This window comes from Diadema antillarum, unplaced genomic scaffold (genome assembly GCF_040938485.1).
Source record: "Diadema antillarum isolate AM-2024a unplaced genomic scaffold, OU_Dant_1.0 scf00000089, whole genome shotgun sequence".
Classification (NCBI taxonomy): domain Eukaryota; kingdom Metazoa; phylum Echinodermata; class Echinoidea; order Diadematoida; family Diadematidae; genus Diadema; species Diadema antillarum.
The window spans coordinates 663963-682630 of NW_027270978.1; the positions used below are offsets into that span (position 1 = coordinate 663963).

An 18668-nucleotide genomic window follows, 5' to 3' on the forward strand; every position below is an offset into this window, starting at 1 on the left:
TTTCTCTGACACAGTTTCAGATGGCAGTCATTTCGCGATCACGTTCCGGGGTCATTTTGTGGAAGAAATTATCAAAGTGCCTTCACTAATTTGGCAACCCTGAATTTCAGTGCATTGGAAAAAAGATTGAAAGAGCATAATTCACTAATTCCGCTAATAAAAAAAAAAGAACAATAACAAACCTTTACTAATCGAGATAGCAATGGAAACTTTAATCTTCTAAAATCTGTTGCCATTTGAAGGATCAGATACAAATGTGGCAAACAAGTGAATTTTGAGAATTCTGCAACTGAAACAAATAATTACATATAGACAACAATAAGCTCTTCTAAAGATATTTTTTAAACTCTAACTTACAAAGATCTAACAACGTGAAGCAAACTTACAAAAATCTAACAATGTGAGGCAAAAAAACCCCTAGATATATCGCTACGGTGACTGATATGCCTCCGCCATAATGCATGGTTCTCCTAATAGGTCTATAGTGCAATGTCTTGACAATGTGTGATGACAGTTTCACACAATTGGCAAAATATTAAAATGACAGGTTTGACACAAATGTGCTGAATGTTCACTTTCCTAGAACTAGGTTCAATTGGATGAATGATTAAAATGTCAGAGTGCAGGTATTTGGGGAACTGATGATTTTTACTTGACTTTTGACCCTTTTATAAGTTTATGCATTGAGTAATTTTCAAGGTATTGAGAAAAAGTATAATTTCAGTATCAAATGGGAAAATAGCATTATCTAAACCTGGCCTTTGACCTTTGACCTCACAGTTCCAAAGAGAATCACTGTTAGGTTGAACATGCACAAATATGTAAGTTTCATGATGATACCTTGAGTTACTTTTGAGATATGGAGGAAAAAGTGCAATTCAGCACTTTCACTTGACCTTTGACCTTTTGACCTTTGACCTTTTGGCAAGAAACTTCCCACAGAATACATATTGGGTAATACATGTATACATCAAGTTTAAAAAAAAACAAAAAAACAAACCTTCAGGCATTGCATAAATATAAGGAAAGTAGTGATATTTTGAGGAGTTGAACTTGACCTTTGACCCCTGACCTTTGAACCATGACCCCCAACTTCCCTAGATAATCACTGCCCATTGGAACAAGCATATATACTAAGTTCCATGAAGATACCTTGAACCATTTGCGAGATATGGAGAAAAACATGAATTTTCAACCTTTTTTTTCACAAAATAACCTGTGACCTTTGACCTTTGACCCCATGACCCTAAAATCCAAACAAAGTATTATCCCCCCAGTTTATGCCCTCATACCAAGTTTAATGTAAAACCACCACACGGTTCTTGAGATATCAACAAAAACAAAACGGGACGGACGTACGTACGGACGTACGGACGGACGGACGACCCGAAAACATAATGCCTCCGGCCACTTCGTTGGCGGAGGCATAAAAATGTAATAAAAAGATACAGCACCAAAACCACAAAAAGTGTGGTTTGGGAGCCTTGAAGGGTTATAAAGTGACAGGAAATCTTGAACCATTGGGCCCACCATTAAAAAGTCACAAATACAACTTGAAACGCTTCACTGTGTGACAAACTCCCCCACTATCCATCTTTCATCACTGTTGTGCAACAATCTGCATCTCTAACCACCCTCCCATCTAAAAAGGGGAAGGGGTAGGGAAGGGGTATGAAGCAGGGCTTGTTGAGGTGAAGAGAAACTCACTTGAGAAGATTCTGGCTCTTCTGTTGGAGGAATATGCTGGTCTGTTGGAGGACGTGGTGCTGGGCCTTCCTGTCAATCAGTCTGGCCACATGGGGCGAGAGGCTCTTCAGGAGGAACTGGTTGGCTGACCACACCACATTGGCGGTCAAGGTGATAGCAGGAATCTACACAGATTAGAAAAACAAATGACCTCGGTTATGGTCACTCTAACTGTATCCAACCATCATTAAAGTCATAGCAATCCCATACAGAGATTATTTTAGTTAGAGCACTAATAACATTTAATTCAGCTGGTTATATTGCTAGCAGTTCTACATAATGGTCATTTTGATCATTAGTCTCATACCATTGTCATTATAGTCATAATCCTATAAAATGACCATTATGGTTATAGAAACTATGCATCTTAATGATTCCGTATAGTCATATACAATGGTCATTAAAGCTATACCAGTCCATATACTAGTCGCTGTAGCATTTAGAACTACATATCATTGTCACTGTAGTCATTGCAATTCTAGATTGTCTCAGTGTTGCATTGAAATCCTACAATGATGGCTGCTGCAGTTATAGTAATCCTCTTTTATGATAATATCTGCCACTAAATGCGGTGAGATGAAGGGTTTCATGCTGATAATTGTTAACTTTGTGACAAATAAGCAAGCTTGAAAAAAGTGTTGCATATTCAGACAGAACCAGAAGCTTTGGTCCAGATGCCCATTAAAAAAACAACAAGTAAATAAAGCTTTTACTGGGTAGGGTGCTCTATTCACAAACTATTTTCTTTTGCCATGGAGAATATGACTGGATCACACACTACGTCTTTGTAAGCATTACAACTGAGGCTCCTTTTATTGTCTGATCCTTGATACCTTTTTGTAGACGTCCCACAGTGACTTGAAGACCTTCTTGTCGATGACTCTGAAGATCTGGTAGTGCAGGACATACAGGCCACATATTCCAGCATACTTCACTCTTTGATCTGTCTCATTCACCTCACCTGGAAACAAATGAAACAATTTCACCCTTTTTTCCATCCTTTATTTTTAAATGTACTGCAAGTTGTGGTTACTAAAAATGCAATTATACATAAATAAATACAATCACGCAGGATTCCTGGAAAACAGGATTGAGAAGAAAAAAAAAACCACAGAACAAAACTTTGAATAAAACTCTTGAAATAAATTTGCCAGTGCCTTGTATAAAAGAGATAAGGCTACAATCCAGTTATGAAGAAAATTAGACCAAAAAAAAAGGTAGAAGAAGATATTGCTGACACACCAAATAACCTCTTTCTCTTTATATAAATGTAATATAGTAATACCACTCAAAAATAGGAATTGGATTGATTGATTGATCTATTGATCTTATTTCACATTCTAACAATGTAGAAAAAAGATAACATATCATAACATGGATATCTATAACATATTTCAGTGCTGCCTCACCTATTCTGGGCTCTGTGTTGGCAAACATGGTGCGGATGTTGTAGGCAAATTCCTCAGCAAAGTGTGAGTTCTTGGAAACCATGACACTGCCATCATCAAAGTTCTGCTCCACACAGTTCTGCAAATCAATGCAAAATTGGAAATCTTAGCACCCTGCATTCCAACACCTTCTATCAATATCTGATTGCAAATTTTGTGGCCAAGATTTAGGGCAAGTTTACTCTGTCACAACTCAATGTACAGACACACAAATCGGAAACCTCTCTTTCTACTTAAAAAAAAAAACCCAAACAAACAAAAAACTGATATCATTGTAAAAACTAAATGATGTTTGAGAAATAAACAATCATCCCAAAAAAATAATGTTAGCCCTTGAAATGTGAAAATTGACTCATCAACCACCAGGGGCACTAAATGACTGGCAGGGATGAAAAAATCATCAGTGCTTGCAAAATGATTTCACTCGAAAGATCCATGCAGACACCTGCAATAACAATGATGTTGGTGCACTGATTCTTAGCAGCAAAATGACAATATAAAAAGGAAAGTTTTGCCTATTTACTACATGCTTCAGAGTATAACATCTTGACCAAATCAAGTGCTCATTTCAAAGAACAGTGAGCTAGTGTCTAATTACGAACCCCACATTTTATTCATCAAAATAAGAGGTTATTACTTGAAACCACCCCAAGCATGATGATTTATTTATCATACAAGCTTATTACAACAACCTTCAATTCATGAACAATATGTGTCTGCAGGGGTAAAAAAAAATAGTTTGGTGATTACAGTACTCTCATGAACATGGATAACAATACCATAGGTTCAAATCCTGCTCGAGTACGTACGGCCATGATTTCTTTATCATGGCTACTACAAAAACACTGATCAATTCAGTGCTTATCTAAGTCATTCAGTTGCAAAGAAAATATCTTGATGGAAGAATTCAATGAATTTGAATACCATGAACATTGTCACTTACGCTTGTCAAACCATGGCTCACTGTTGCAGTTGGTAAGATTAGTATCAGAGTGTAAAACTATGGTAACTACCAAAAGTAGCACCCAATCACCTTTAAGTATTTCCTTCATTACCATGGTAGCAGCAATCAAGGTGAGATTCTTTGTTCAAGTGAGAAGTGATGCAAGCTTCAGAAAACTGAGTCACTGACATACTTTTGATCTCAAACTTTCATGAATGCACATCTGAGTAGCAAGGCAAGTTTTTGAAAAAGTAGACTCGCCGACATAATCTTCATCTCAAACTTTCAAGAAAGTACACGTGAGCAGTGAGGCAAGTTTAAAGACACAATAGAGTCACTTATGTACTTTTAATCTAAAAAACACAAATGTTTCACCGATGTCAGATGATATCTAAATGTTTACTTTCTTAACGACTGCTCGGGATGAAACTGGGTTGGTCTGGGGGATGGTGGTGTTTGGGAATGGGAGGACTAGAAGAAAAGCTTTAATGGGAAGAGGATTTGATACCTGAAAGATCATGCCGTCCAGTAGCTGCCCCTGTAGTCCCATCAGCAGCTTCTCAAACGGCCTCAGCTTGGACTCCTCCATGCCGAACCTCTGGGGGTTGTGGTGTACGGACTTCAGCATCCTGAGGGGGAAGAGAGGGAAGAAGCATCAGATCAGTCACCAGACGGGCAAAGAAGAGAGGATGCACTGGTGAGGGAGTGGAGGAAACAGGAAGGAGAGCAGTGAGGGGGGAAGAATACGAGATGGAGGAAAGATGAGAATAGAAGGTGGGAGGTGAAGGAGGAAGAAAAGAGAAGTGAAATAGATGCATGGGGAGGAGAGCAAGTACAGGAAGATAAGCATGAGCCTGAGGAGAAAGATGAGAGAGAAAACAGAAAGAAGGAAAGGATATACTATATAAGCTATTATTTTCATGTACAGATATTTTCACGAATGAGGAGGTCACAGACATTTTCGAGAGATTTTTCGCTAATTGCTACGAGGCTATCATAAGAGTACTGTCAGCCCAGCGCATGGCGGCATATTGTCGTGTTGTTAAATTCATGGTCCAGCAGTGATTCGTGAAATTCGCAAAATCTAAATCCTCTTGAAAAATAACAGGTTATTCAGTTATAGAAGTTTGCTGATGAGGAGGAGAGGGAAAAAGTGAATGAAGTACAGAGTACACAAATCTGACTATCGATATTTCAGAATCACCAACTCAAGTTAATACAGACAGTCAGGAATGAACAATATCACATTTCTTAAGGGGACCCCCTAGCACATGGCTTGACAACAGCAGGTACCTCTTGTACAGTGTCCAGTGGTCCCTCAGAGTAGCTTGGTTGGCCACAATCTCGTCCAGGGTGATCAGAATTCTCAGAAGCTCACCAAGGTACTCGTATGTGGTCTGTGGAAATGGAGACATGAATTATATCAATTCTGTGTCAAAGTTGAATGGAAAATGATTAATATTTCTATAATCCACATGTGAAACAAATGATCCAAGTCTTGAAAAGCCTGGTCTTGAACTAACAAGGAAAAGTAGAAATTACGCGGTGCGTAATATATGTCCCCGCCGGAAGTAGCATTTTGTAGCAAAATGTACTATATAGGTCAAAAATCAAGGTCAAAGGTCAAAGAAGTCAAAGGTCAAAATTCTGTGTAGAAGTTCTGAAGCCCTCACCTAGTGCCATCACACAAAGCAAACGGAATCGAAATCGGGTTAGAAATGGCGAAGGAGTAGCATTTTGTAGCCAATGTACAATATAGGTCAAAAATCAAGGTCAAAGGTCAAAGAAGTCAAAGGTCAAAATTCTGTGTAGAAGTTTTGAAGCCCTCACCTAGTGCCATCACATAAAGCAAACGGAATCGAAATCGGGTTAGAATTGGCGAAGGAGTAGCATTTTGTAGCCAATGTACAATGTAGGTCAAAAATCAAGGTCAAAGGTCAAAGAAGTCAAAGGTCAAAATTCTGTGCAGAAGTTTTGAAGCCCTCACCTAGTGCCATCACATAAAGCAAACGGAATCGAAATCGGGTTAGAAATGGCGAAGGAGTAGCATTTTGTAGCTAATGTACAATATAGGTCAAAAATCAAGGTCAAAGGTCAAAGAAGTCAAAGGTCAAAATTCTGTGTAGAAATTTTGAAGCCCTCACCTAGTGCCATCACATAAAGCAAACGGAATCGAAATCGGGTTAGAAATGGCGAAGGAGTAGCATTTTGTAGCAAAATGTACAATATAGGTCAAAAATCAAGGTCAAAGGTCAAAGAAGTCAAAGGTCAAAATTCTGTGTAGAAGTTTTGAAGCCCTCACCTAGTGCCATCACATAAAGCAAACGGAATCGAAATCGGGTTAGAAATGGCGAAGGAGTAGCATTTTGTAGCAAAATGTACAATATAGGTCAAAGGTCAAGGTCAAAGGTCATAACTGAAATTCTGTGTAGAAGTTTCAAAGCTCCCATGTAGTGCTATCATATAAAGCAAACAGAATCAAAATTGGCTCATAAATGACAGAGAAGTAGCAAATTGAAGATTTTGATCACACACGGACGCACACACGGACGGACACACGGACGGACGGACGCACGGACGCACGGACACACACACGTACGGAGCCCGTTTCATAGTCCCCTGCTCGAACTCGTTCGGCGGGGACAAAAAGAGACCATAATAGTATATATTCTGAACAAATTACTATTTTTTATGATTTACCAAAATATCCTGTCCTCTAAACTGACCAAAAAAATATGCAAGTTTCTGTAATTCAATTTCTTTTATCTGGGCACTTATTCTATCCACTTGCACATATTACTCTCTCTCTCTCTCTCTCTCTCTCTCTCTCTCTCTAAAATTAAAATCAAACAAACAAATATTGCATAAATGGAGACAATTACATTGCATAATATATACCAGGTAATACTTATGTTTCAAGAGATCGTTCATTTAAGTTGGCCTTGTTATCAAGATAAAGTCATTGAAAGGGAGGAGGAAGCAGCTATGAAAAGCAAAACCACTCACCAGGAAATGCACGTGGGTGACATCAATTATTTTTGGTGCAGTTCTGAAAATGAGAAAACAAGACATGATTTATAGAGGATATCACAAGATCTGATAATGTACATGTAAATATGTTGGGGTTTTTTTCAGATACAGTGTAAGAAATAGCCTTTCTGTTTTGTCTCTTTTAAATATGATATTATAATCTGTTTTTTTTTTAAATGGTGATAAGGGTAATTCTGCATTTCTTTGTGGAAACAAGATTGCACCATATAGGAATATTTACAGCAAATATGGTCAATGCTATTGATATTATCACTCTCTAAACTTCAAATAAAAGCTTGGTACCTTTGATTACAGTACAAGGTGTGTCACTATCAAGTATGTTACAAACGATAATCTGAACTCTACATCATTGCTCAGGCATTAGAGATGCTTAAAAGTCAACAGTTTATGCATACACCACTCTATTCACAATTCACAATTCACAATGGAAAACAAAGCTAAGGGTGTACAAATCTAAACCATTGCATCCATGTAGACATTTTTATTTGGTGTCTAATATAAATGATGTAAAGCTAGTCACCAGTGACATAGAAGGATAAAGAATCAGGTTTGAGTTTCTTCAGTTTGTCTCCCTCTACAAATGAAAATTTTCATTTGTAGAGGAAGACAAACTGAAGAAACTCAAACCTGAGCCTTCACCCCTCCGAACAATATCTTTCTTTCAGGATAAGGAATGTTTGAAAATCCTGCTAACAACAAATCTCTCTTACAGATGGTTCTATTTTATGACAGAATATTTTATTTCATCAAAAGTGCAAAAAACTGCCTTGTTTCCACTTTAATAAGAAGACTGATAATCAGCAGCAGTACATGTAAACACAATAAAATGCTTGAATTGGAGGTGACAGCATGGGGTCATGACTTGAGAGATAGTAATATTCAAATAGAAAAACAAATCAAGTTTGGCATGTTGTCTATCACATGGTCAAAGTCATGTGATCACTAGATTTTGTTGAAAATTTCCACAATGTTGTACAAGAGCTTCCCATTGTAAGAGTTCCATTACAGATGACACATAAAAACTCACTTTGCATTGTTGTAGAGGGCTGCCAGTTGTGCCACCATGTTTCTTACCACCTCATAGCAGCGATTCACGTAGCAAGACAACTCCTGTGAATACAATCATCACAAATAGCTAGTTTCAGTAAGGACTCAGAATATCTACCTGGTAAAACCAACAAAGCTGAATATTTCCAATTGCACCTAAAGTCCCCAAACCATTCCTTATACTACCGTGTTACACAAAGTAGATTGCTGTGTATACACAAAGTCGGTTTATTTTGCTCATTAGAAATATATCATCTATATGGTTGATGGATGCATTCATGCAACAGAAATCATATAACACATTTTGACATTTCTTTCTCAGTGCAACAGGACTATGGATAGCTCGGTGATTATGTACCAGCGATGATGTAGTATTGTACATATGTAGGTACCCTTCAGCAAAGTTTTAGTCTTGAAACTGATTTATCATGAGAATCACTGCACATTTAGGTATTCAAGATGCTACAGAATTTCACATATTTGGCAGAATTGGGATGCAGCTTAATAGAAATTTCTGCAAACAGACACACACACACACTGCATATGTGACGTGTGACTGTATGAAAACATAAAAGCACGCACTAGAATACAAAGTCTCTTTACATCTATTTTTCATCTCTCTCTCTCTCTCTCTGTCCTTTTTCTGTTGCACTTTATTCTTCCAATTCATCTATCTATCTATCTATCTATCTATTTGAATATCTATCTATCTATCTATCTATCTATTATGCATTGAATCTGCCTTGGGATCTTTAAATCTTTGAAGATTTTGTAACAGAAGAGCCTAACACTCCTTTTCTCATAGCACCTGATGTAATGATTATGCATTGGAGAGAACTCTTGACGTACGTGTATTATAAAACAGGTGGGGATGGGGCGTTGTCATGAATTTTACAAAGTTCTTTATGAACGTGTGACGCCAGGGTTCCAGGGAATTAACAACATGGGGCTACAAAGGGTGGACTGGCATAGTGATGGTGACACATCTCACAGTGACCTGGTAATCTTACAAAATCAACTCCTTTTGCATGAGAAAGCATTCCCCAAAGCCTGTTTGGGCAAGTATGTGGAAAATATGATCATAATTTCATACAAACCTATTTTGGTTGTTTTTTTTTTTAATGTGTTTTTTTTCCCCATCTCACTAAAAAATATCCTTTTGGCTTGGCTAAGTGCTATGTAGTGGACAACTTTTGCTGTGAGGTACCTTTAACTAAAGTTGTACACATAACAGTTGAGCACAAGGTGAAGCAGTAAATATGGGAGGAATCCCACACAAACACAAGCATACTTCCCAGTCCATAAACATGTGTACACACAAGTTGTTTTGGCAACAATTTAGAACAGTGATTAAACTAATTAAATCACATAAACAGCACATGACAGATCACGTAAAATCAAACAACAAACAAAAAAGTAAAAGAGGATATAAAAATTTCAGAGGTAAAACCTGCAAACATGAACTACCTCGATCTTTCAATCACGTGAGTCACATGCAAATTACTCAGGGCTGTAATGATTCTCTTATCCACCCCCCCCCCCCCATTTTCACAGTATTATGCTCTTTGCTACATTACTAAACACAGTTGAATTGTTTTTTGTGCATAATTGTAATTAGTACCTGTAGGAATGGCATGAGACGTCCCATCTGTACTTGCGCCTCCCCCTCCTCCAGCCCCGACTCCGGCTCTGTTTGCAAGATAAAAGAAAAGACCTTGAAGAATAGCACTACAACATAGTAATTCTTTGGTTAAACATTTAACTTTAATTGGCAAGAGCAGTTTTTACATGTACAAACATGTATGTGTAAAACTTCACGTTGTTACTTATGCATCAAAGGTGATTTCAAAATAATGAGAAAACTCAGTTCTATGCATAATTGAATTACCCGTTGTCTCTAAAAGGTCTGGAGATAGGAGCTTAAATTTTAATCAGTCAATCTCAGTTAACCAACAAGTGTTAAAATACAATTGAATAACACTGTGATGAATAAATCTGTCCTCTAGACACAAGGGCACATGTATCTCAGTGATACATTAATGGCAAACCAACTGATCTCACATGGAATTATGTTGAACTGCTCTGCATGTCTCAAAACTGCTAGCAGTAATAAGATTTAATACTTCATGATTAACAGCATAATTGTAAATGGAACACTAAACAAAACAAAAATGTGTCAATTTGAACACAATTGTGCTGCCACATAACCTGTCTTGAATATTATTCAACTTTAATCATGATCACTGATGATGAGGGCATAATTTAATGCTATTTGATTATTTCACTAACTGCATGGCTAATGATGACATACAGTATGAATAGCAAGATAGACCTCCACATCAGAGTGACATTCTTGTTTTACATAGCACTTAGCAATACAACACAGGACATTATTAATATAAAAAGAAAAGAAAAAACCTTTGAAAAAGGGCATGACTGACATGCCACATGACAGCCAACTGTTTCTTGACGACACCTCACCCACGGCACACCATACGTAGCCTCCAACGCCTCTCCCCCCCCCCCCCAAAAGCATATTCCTTACAAGGTATGTTTAGGCCTGCGCGGTCCATATGAATCATACAGACATGTATAGAAACACTTCTATGAGTCAACAGAGCTCAGGAAAAGAGGGGAGGGGGGCGATAGAGACGAGTAGCCACATGTACTGGAATGTCCTTCTCGACATAATCTGCAACACAGCGTCTGCACCAGAGACGTTTTCACTGAAATTAGTTCTTCTAGAAGTGAAAAGGAGATTTCCCTCTGCGCCAAATCACTAACACAAGGTTTTCATTCAAGGATGCATCGAATGTCTCTTCCAATCCAGAAACTTCAACTATCCCACTTTCTGCAGGAGGATCTCCCCCTTTGAGGCCATTTTCTTACAATCGCCCACCTTTCCGCTTGAGTTTGAATTTCTCCAACTCTGGCTGTGTTTCTCCTGCTCAAAATGTAGCTTTCTGAAGCCAAATCCTATTTTTGTCATATATGTGCAAAAATAAGGTTCTGATATCACCAGTCCTTAGAACATCTATAACTCCAAAGCATGCAGGGTCTTTTACAGACTCTGAACCCCTCGCAAGGGACATCGCACTTTGCATTCGTGATTTGTGCTGAGCACACTGCGCACACAGCATTATGCCCATGTTCGCCCATTCAGAGTCTCCAGTATGCCAGGGGTCCGGGCGGGAGAATTTCCCAGGTTAGTAGATGCTTAAAATTGAAGTCTCTGCCATTCTCAGAGCCCTACATCAGGTGCAAGCTCTGAACTGAAAAAAAGCCCACTGTCATCCATTCGCTGCATTATTTTATTGCTCTTCTGTCAAATAATGAGTGATTTCATGCCAAATGTCACCAACATCTCTGACTCATCTTGATAATGTTCAATTAAAATCAATTAAAAACAGCAGTAAAAAGCTATTTGACAATGTAAACAATGTGCTGAATAATTTGGCAGTGTTGTTAAAAAGAAAGTTCTCCCTATTTTACTTGGTTTTGAAAAAAAAAAAATTATTAGCTAACTACTAATCTCCACTATTTAACCAGTCACCAGTTTCTTTCATCATACTTTCAGAGCTTCATCTTGATAAATCTTCACACATTTTTCTCCTCCACAACCTGCTTTTGACACATTGATAACTTTCCATTCCACAAATGAATCAAATATCTGTCTGGCAACTTGCACTACCATTGGCTACATGCCTGTTTAGTGAATGTGTTGCAGAGTCATCGACATATGGGTCAGAAAATATTTGATATCCCATCAGCCTTGTGGTGACCTTTTGACCTCATCCAGCCCTGTCCTATGTGCCAGGGAGTGCAGGCGGTGAGTCAAGATGAGTGGTGCACTGAACACATGTGTCAGTTGGCTTGTCATTGCCCTACATTGCCTTTCTACCGCACACCCACAGTCATTAGCGCCCTTCTTTCCCCTCTTCCTGTCCATAAACACTGTCTCGTGCATTAAAACCTACACACCTCGACGGAAACTCTTTAACAGTGCAGGCCAAATTGGAAGTGTTGAAAATCGCTCAGTGAGCACACAAGTGCGCTAAAGTATTTGGCAACAATTGAAAACATGGCATCTTCTGTTTGAAATTTGTGTAAAAACTAGAATCTATGTTTGAAATTGGATATGAGAAAATAAAAAGAGTGGTACATTATATAGTTACATTGATATGAATATATACTTTATTCACACATTGTGCCACCTTTGCTAAATTGATGAAATGTCGAAAATCAACAGTATCCAAGCTATTGGCTTGTTGTTGGTCTTGAAGTTCAATAGTTTCCTTTTAATCAACATTTCCCATTTTGCACTCAGGACAACTTGAAACTGCTTCATATATCAATGAAACTGACTCTTTAAAACATAACAAACTTTCTTCAATCCCCGTTGTCAGACTAGACATTCACAAAAGTTGACAGAATTATCAAAACACTCACAAACTCATTTAATTGACCAATAAGACACTTTTTGAGGACACAGAGAGATACACGCGCTTACCTCCTTCACCATAGAAAAGAAGAGCGGGGTAAAATTTGTTCTCTGCCTATGAAACACAAAGCAGAAAAAAGGCAACATGTTACAAAGATTAAGTCATGCATCATTTAATGATACAATCTATGAGCAAAATATGTTTCATATTTTTCTGAAAGGACATGAATCATTATCCATAAGGTCATGAAAAGTGAACAATGTTTTGAAAAAAAAAAATGATTTATTCATTAAGAGAAATTATATAATTTTCGTTAAAAAAATCTTTTAATATTGAATTAACTATGGAACTAATTTCAGCTTCCAGTGTTTTTATATGATTTGACGTAAAGAGAAATTATATATTCTCAATTACTATAATCCCTCATTACTGAACTAATTATGGAATTACTACATAACAATTTCCATTGTTTTGAATTAACTGATGTGACATTACATGATTTATGTAATCTTCATCACTAGAATCTCTCATTATTGAATTGAAGAAAAAAATATTAAATATCAATTTAAATTGTATTGAAATAAGTGATATGACATTGAGAAATTTTATACTTTTCATTACCAATAAGATCTCATTATTGAATTAAATATCGAATTACTTAACCCATTGAGGATGAGTCCCGAGTATACTCGGGCAAGCGTCTAAAGGGAAATGCGTGTTGTAGCAAAATCAAAATCTCCTCAACGGGTTAATTTCATTTTCCATTGTTTTAAAATAAATGATTTAATCCATTGTTTTGAAATAAATGGTTTGACGTTCAGTACACAAATTTACATAATGACATAAATTACACAATTACATAAATTTTCATTACTAAAATCTGAATTAATCACTAAATTTGTTATTTCCATATGCTTTCACCAAGGAAATTTGGCTATAAACCTGAAGTAAGATAAATACAGATAAATATAAAAACTTTATGGAGATTGTATACAATGTAAGTATACAGACATGGCACTCCACTGGGTGCAAGTATACAAGAATGTGGTTTATTAAGAGCTAACTCACCAATGCCATGCCCCCCCCCCAAAAAAAAAAAACAAAAAACACACAAAACAAAACAAAGAAGAAGACAAGGACATACCTCATACTTGAGTTGGTCTATTTCGCAGCATAGGGAAGCAAACACCGTGATCACCTTGTTGAAAATCTGTGGTTTTGAAGGTGGGAGGAAATACCAACATAGAACCAAGTTCAGCGGGAACCAGCGACTGGATAAGGCCTACAACTTAACTGTAGAGCAATTTCACTGAAAAACATTGTAAAGTTTTGCATGCTACCAAGGCAAAACACTGAAAGTAGTCTAGTTGGAAGATTTCTGAATGTTTGTTATATTCTACCTAAAATTCCTTGGCATGTTCCTTGAATTCATCCTATTTTTATTCATGTAAAGATTTTCCTTTTCCATCAAGCAGTGTCGTCTAATACAAAGAGCATATTTTTTTTTTGGTACACGATTATGATTAGTGCTGACACTTTTGACACGCATATGACTCAATCATGTGCCCTGTCTGGTTTTGCATGTACATGTATATTGTTCACTTCATAACTTAAGAAGGGGGCAAGCATTAGAATGATAGAGTCCAGAGGGTTTGAAAATTCTTGAAAATTGCGCAAGAGCATAGATTTGGGTTATCTCGTGTCATTGGAAGATAAGTTACATCATTAATGCAATAGGAAAAGCTCAGTATTGGGATGCACAATTGCATTCATATTACCCACAAGCTGAATAAAGGTGAAGTCGCTGTAATGCTATGGTCTGTATCCACAGAGCCACAACATTGCCTCATCTGTTAATTTGTAATGAAAGGGACTGTCAACGCTGGAGAAAAGATTAATTTCAACCACTGAAGTGGAACATATAAAAGGTGCAAGGCCATTTGCCCCAGCACACACATGAAATCCGCCATTTAGTTCAGTCCCAAGTTGCACGTCTCTATCTTTCAGCACATTTACACACAGATCGCCAATAAGCACTGAGCGATGTGTTGAAATTGCCTTTTCATAGGGACTTAAACAAAATGGCATGCGGTGGTAACACGTGTATGCTTTCCGTGGTATGTTCTGCTTCAGTGGTCTCGACACAGGGATCAGTCGCTGAGTACTTTTAGCATAGTTTAAAATGGGTTATTAGGCAACATGATGCAGACATGCACACTCAGCTTGCTTAACATCTTTTGATGAACTTAGAAAATATATTTTATCTTGCAATATTCACAATCTAATGCCAAATAGAATGCACAATGCCTCTTCAGTTTTGATGTAAACTTTGTTTGTTTTTAACTGTAGTGGTTACAAATAAGATGATGACATAATTGAATGCTCTTGGTATTGTGGCCAAAATATTCACAATTCAATGCTTTAAAAATGTCAAAATGGCTCTTTAATCTTGACGTAAACTTACTGTGTGTTTTTTCTATGGTGGTAGCAAATGATATGATATTATAATTGATTGGTCTTGATTTTGTGGTCACTATTGCTGTACCTGACATTTTCCCAACTCTTTCAGCTTACAGATACTTGCCCAACTTTTAAATTGATCATTAATGGTCTGAGATGGGGATATGCTCATTGCAGTTTCAAATGAGAAGGAATATTACTGCTAGAATTAAGGTCATTCAAGTGTATCATGTACAATTGTTCTGTGTACTCAAAAGGGAACAGTTTTTTGTGGAAGAAATCCTAATCATTTAAATTCAGGGTAATTTAACATTCTTTAAAACACCCCAAGAATACAAATCAACTTCAAAAGACATGCTTCTTTTCTTATCACCAACCTAGGAAGAAAGTTGATAAATTTTTGTCAATCACTTTGCCAGAACAAGTCCAATGATTAGGCGATAATATTGGTTAATCCGTTTTAAAGAAGCATTCAAATTACCATGCAAATCATGCAGAGATATCAAACATTTTCTAGCATGCATGCATATTGTGCAAACGAACTAAGCTGGAATATGTACCAGAGAGAACCAGGATTTCAATGAATTCAATTTACTACTCTAAACTGCAAACTTGTGCAAATCAGAGTGACATTTCCAGTTGTCCACAAGGGAATAACAATAATAAAGAACCAAAACAAAAAAGAGTCCATGTTGTCCCCACAGCCTTAATGCAATGTGCATGAGACAATTAACGCCAAATCCAAAATTTGCAATTTTCATATTATTTTATTACGAAGAAAGATATATATCTAATTTTCTCCTTTCTCAAATTTTCACTAACTGTCAACAAGAAGAATCAAAATACTTCATGATATAACAAATATAGGTGAGTTCTTGTTGGAACACTTTTTTATGTTTGTTTAAAAGAAATATGGGAAGAGTGTAATTTGTGAGGGGATTTTTATGTCCGGGTGCTGTTGGGTGAAAACTATTCCACCTGACGCAGGGAGACGTCAGGCCCTAAAATCCATTCCGGGATGCACGAGCTGTCCAACCGGCGAGTCCCATGCAAGGAATGGTAATGAAAATGTTTATCTTACATATACCTTGTTGTCAGTCTTGATGAGGTCCAGCAAGGAGGTCTGCTCGCATGGTAGGTACTGAAATTTAGAAATGAAATGAGGAAAAAATTACATGATAAAAATAAACGTGGTATCTTTGATATGCTTACATATATACACACCTACAGTACATGCACATTTTCAAAGAACCCCTTTGAAAAATCAGCCCTAACTATTTGTATGGCTGAAAGGGCGATCCTTCCCATGAATGGAAAATAGAATGAATAACTAAAATAAAATGCACACGCTCAAACATAAATACCGGTACATTTAAAAAAAAAATCATTTTGTTTCATTTTGACCACACAAAAGTCAATGTGCAAAGGCATAGAGGACTGCAGTGATACTGCAGCCAAGCAAAAGTTATGCCTACTTGCTGATCATCATTTCAGTCATCAGCTGTCTAAAAGATTCCATTTAAACACTGAATCATATGATTAGCAAATGTTACAAGGTAAAATGTTAAGCCTTGTCATAACATCAAAAGACACTGTCAATATATTCTTGAGAGTGAAAAATCATCACATTTCATAGTAAATTAAATAAGACTTTTGTACATTTCTGTATTTTCTTTTAAACAGTAATAATGATAAATTCAACTTCTTATTTTACTATTTTATCTGTAAGTACATGAAACAAGGAAAAGTAGAAATTACGCGGTGCGTAATATATGTCCCCGCCGGAAGTAGCATTTAGCAGCAAAATGTACAATATAGGTAAAAAGATGAAGGTCAAAGGTCAAAGAAGTCAAAGGTCAAAATTCTATGTAGAAGTTTTGAAGCCCTCACCTAGTGCCATCACATAAAGCAAACGGAATCGAAATCGGGTTAGAAATGGCGAAGGAGTAGCATTTTGTAGCCAATGTACAATATAGGTAAAAAAATCAAGGTCAAAGGTCAAAGAAGTCAAAGGTCAAAATTCTGTGTAGAAGTTTTGAAGCCCTCACCTAGTGCCATCACTTAAAGCAAACGGAATTGAAATCGGGTTACAAATGGCAAAGGAGTAGCATTTTGTAGCAAAATGTACAATATAGGTCAAAAATCAAGGTCAAAGGTCAAAGAAGTCAAAGGTCAAAATTCTGTGTAAAAGTTTTGAAGCCCTCACCTAGTGCCATCACATAAAGCAAACGGAATCAAAATCGGGTTAGAAATGGCGAAGGAGTAGCATTTTGTAGGCAATGTACAATATAGGTCAAAAATCAAGGTCAAAGGTCAAAGAAGTCAAAGGTCAAAATTCTGTGTAGAAGTTTTGAAGCCCTCACCTAGTGCCATCACTTAAAGCAAACGGAATTGAAATCGGGTTGCAAATGGCGAAGGAGTAGCATTTTGTAGCAAAATGTACAATATAGGTCAAAAATCAAGGTCAAAGAAGTCAAAGGTCAAAATTCTGTGTAGAAGTTTTGAAGCCCTCACCTAGTGCCATCATATAAAGCAAACGGAATCAAAATCGGGTTAGAAATGGCGAAGGAGTAGCATTTTGAAGCAAAATGTACAATATAGGTCAAAGGTCAAGGTCACAATTGAAATTCTGTGTAGAAGTTTCAAAGCTCCCATGTAGTGCTATCATATAAAGCAAACAGAATCAAAATCGGGTTAGAAATGGCGAAGGAGTAGCATTTTGAACATTTTGATCACACACGGACGCACACACGGACGGACACACGGACGGACGCACGGACGCACGGACGCACGGACGGACACACACATGTACGGAGCCCGTTTCATAGTCCCCTGCTCGAACTCGTTCGGCGGGGACAATAACTTCCCCAGTCATGTAATGCAAAAGATCTGTACCCTTTCAACTGTTTGCAATGAGACATGATTCTTGTTACTCATCTACTTGCTACTTGTCTGAAGATGCATTGTACTCATGATTACCATGATTATATATTAAATGGGTTAGTCAAATACCGGTTAGTGATTGGCTAAACACAGTCACGTGATGGAGGCACATGCGTTATGTTCGCCCATGGGCGAACATTTTTGTAATGTTCTCCCATGGGAAAACATTTTTACGTAACAAATGACAGAAGGCCTAGGACCGCGCACGCAAAGTGAATTTGGCTCTGCGCTAGCGAGCGATCGAGTGCGTTGTTCTGGTGGTTGATGTTGACGTATTTGACGTATTTGACTAACCCTATGATGACTTTTGTTGTCGGGAACATGTAACAAACGTTCCACCCTCAGGGTTTGAAATGCTATTTCGGGAGGCTATAAGTCCCTCAATAGCATTTCAAACCCTTCGGGTGGAACATTCGGTATGTTCCCTCCCCCGCCAGTCATCATCTACATAATGTCTAATGAGTTAAATAACTGATTGCATGTTTAGTGATTTGGAGTGGGAAAACGTTCCATGATTGTTTTCCATGATGCATTTACATACATGTTCAATGCATACAGTGTAATTATAGGGGTATTAACTTCTTCCTA

The 18668-nt window shown here is 37.4% G+C and overlaps 1 protein-coding gene across 1 annotated transcript in view; it reads right to left on the reverse strand.

The window, feature by feature from the left end:
• LOC139718131 (WASH complex subunit 4-like) overlaps positions 1–18668 on the reverse strand; it is a 47521-nt gene that overhangs the window by 18995 nt on the left and 9858 nt on the right. The window contains exons 3-13 of the mRNA XM_071629614.1: positions 16219–16278; positions 13822–13887; positions 12746–12791; positions 9857–9924; positions 8216–8298; positions 7144–7186; positions 5431–5534; positions 4646–4766; positions 3156–3273; positions 2580–2707; positions 1708–1871 (exon numbers count right to left, since the gene is read on the reverse strand). Coding sequence (XP_071485715.1) covers positions 1708–1871; positions 2580–2707; positions 3156–3273; positions 4646–4766; positions 5431–5534; positions 7144–7186; positions 8216–8298; positions 9857–9924; positions 12746–12791; positions 13822–13887; positions 16219–16278 — 1001 coding nt within the window. The remainder of the gene's footprint in view (positions 1–1707; positions 1872–2579; positions 2708–3155; positions 3274–4645; positions 4767–5430; positions 5535–7143; positions 7187–8215; positions 8299–9856; positions 9925–12745; positions 12792–13821; positions 13888–16218; positions 16279–18668) is intronic.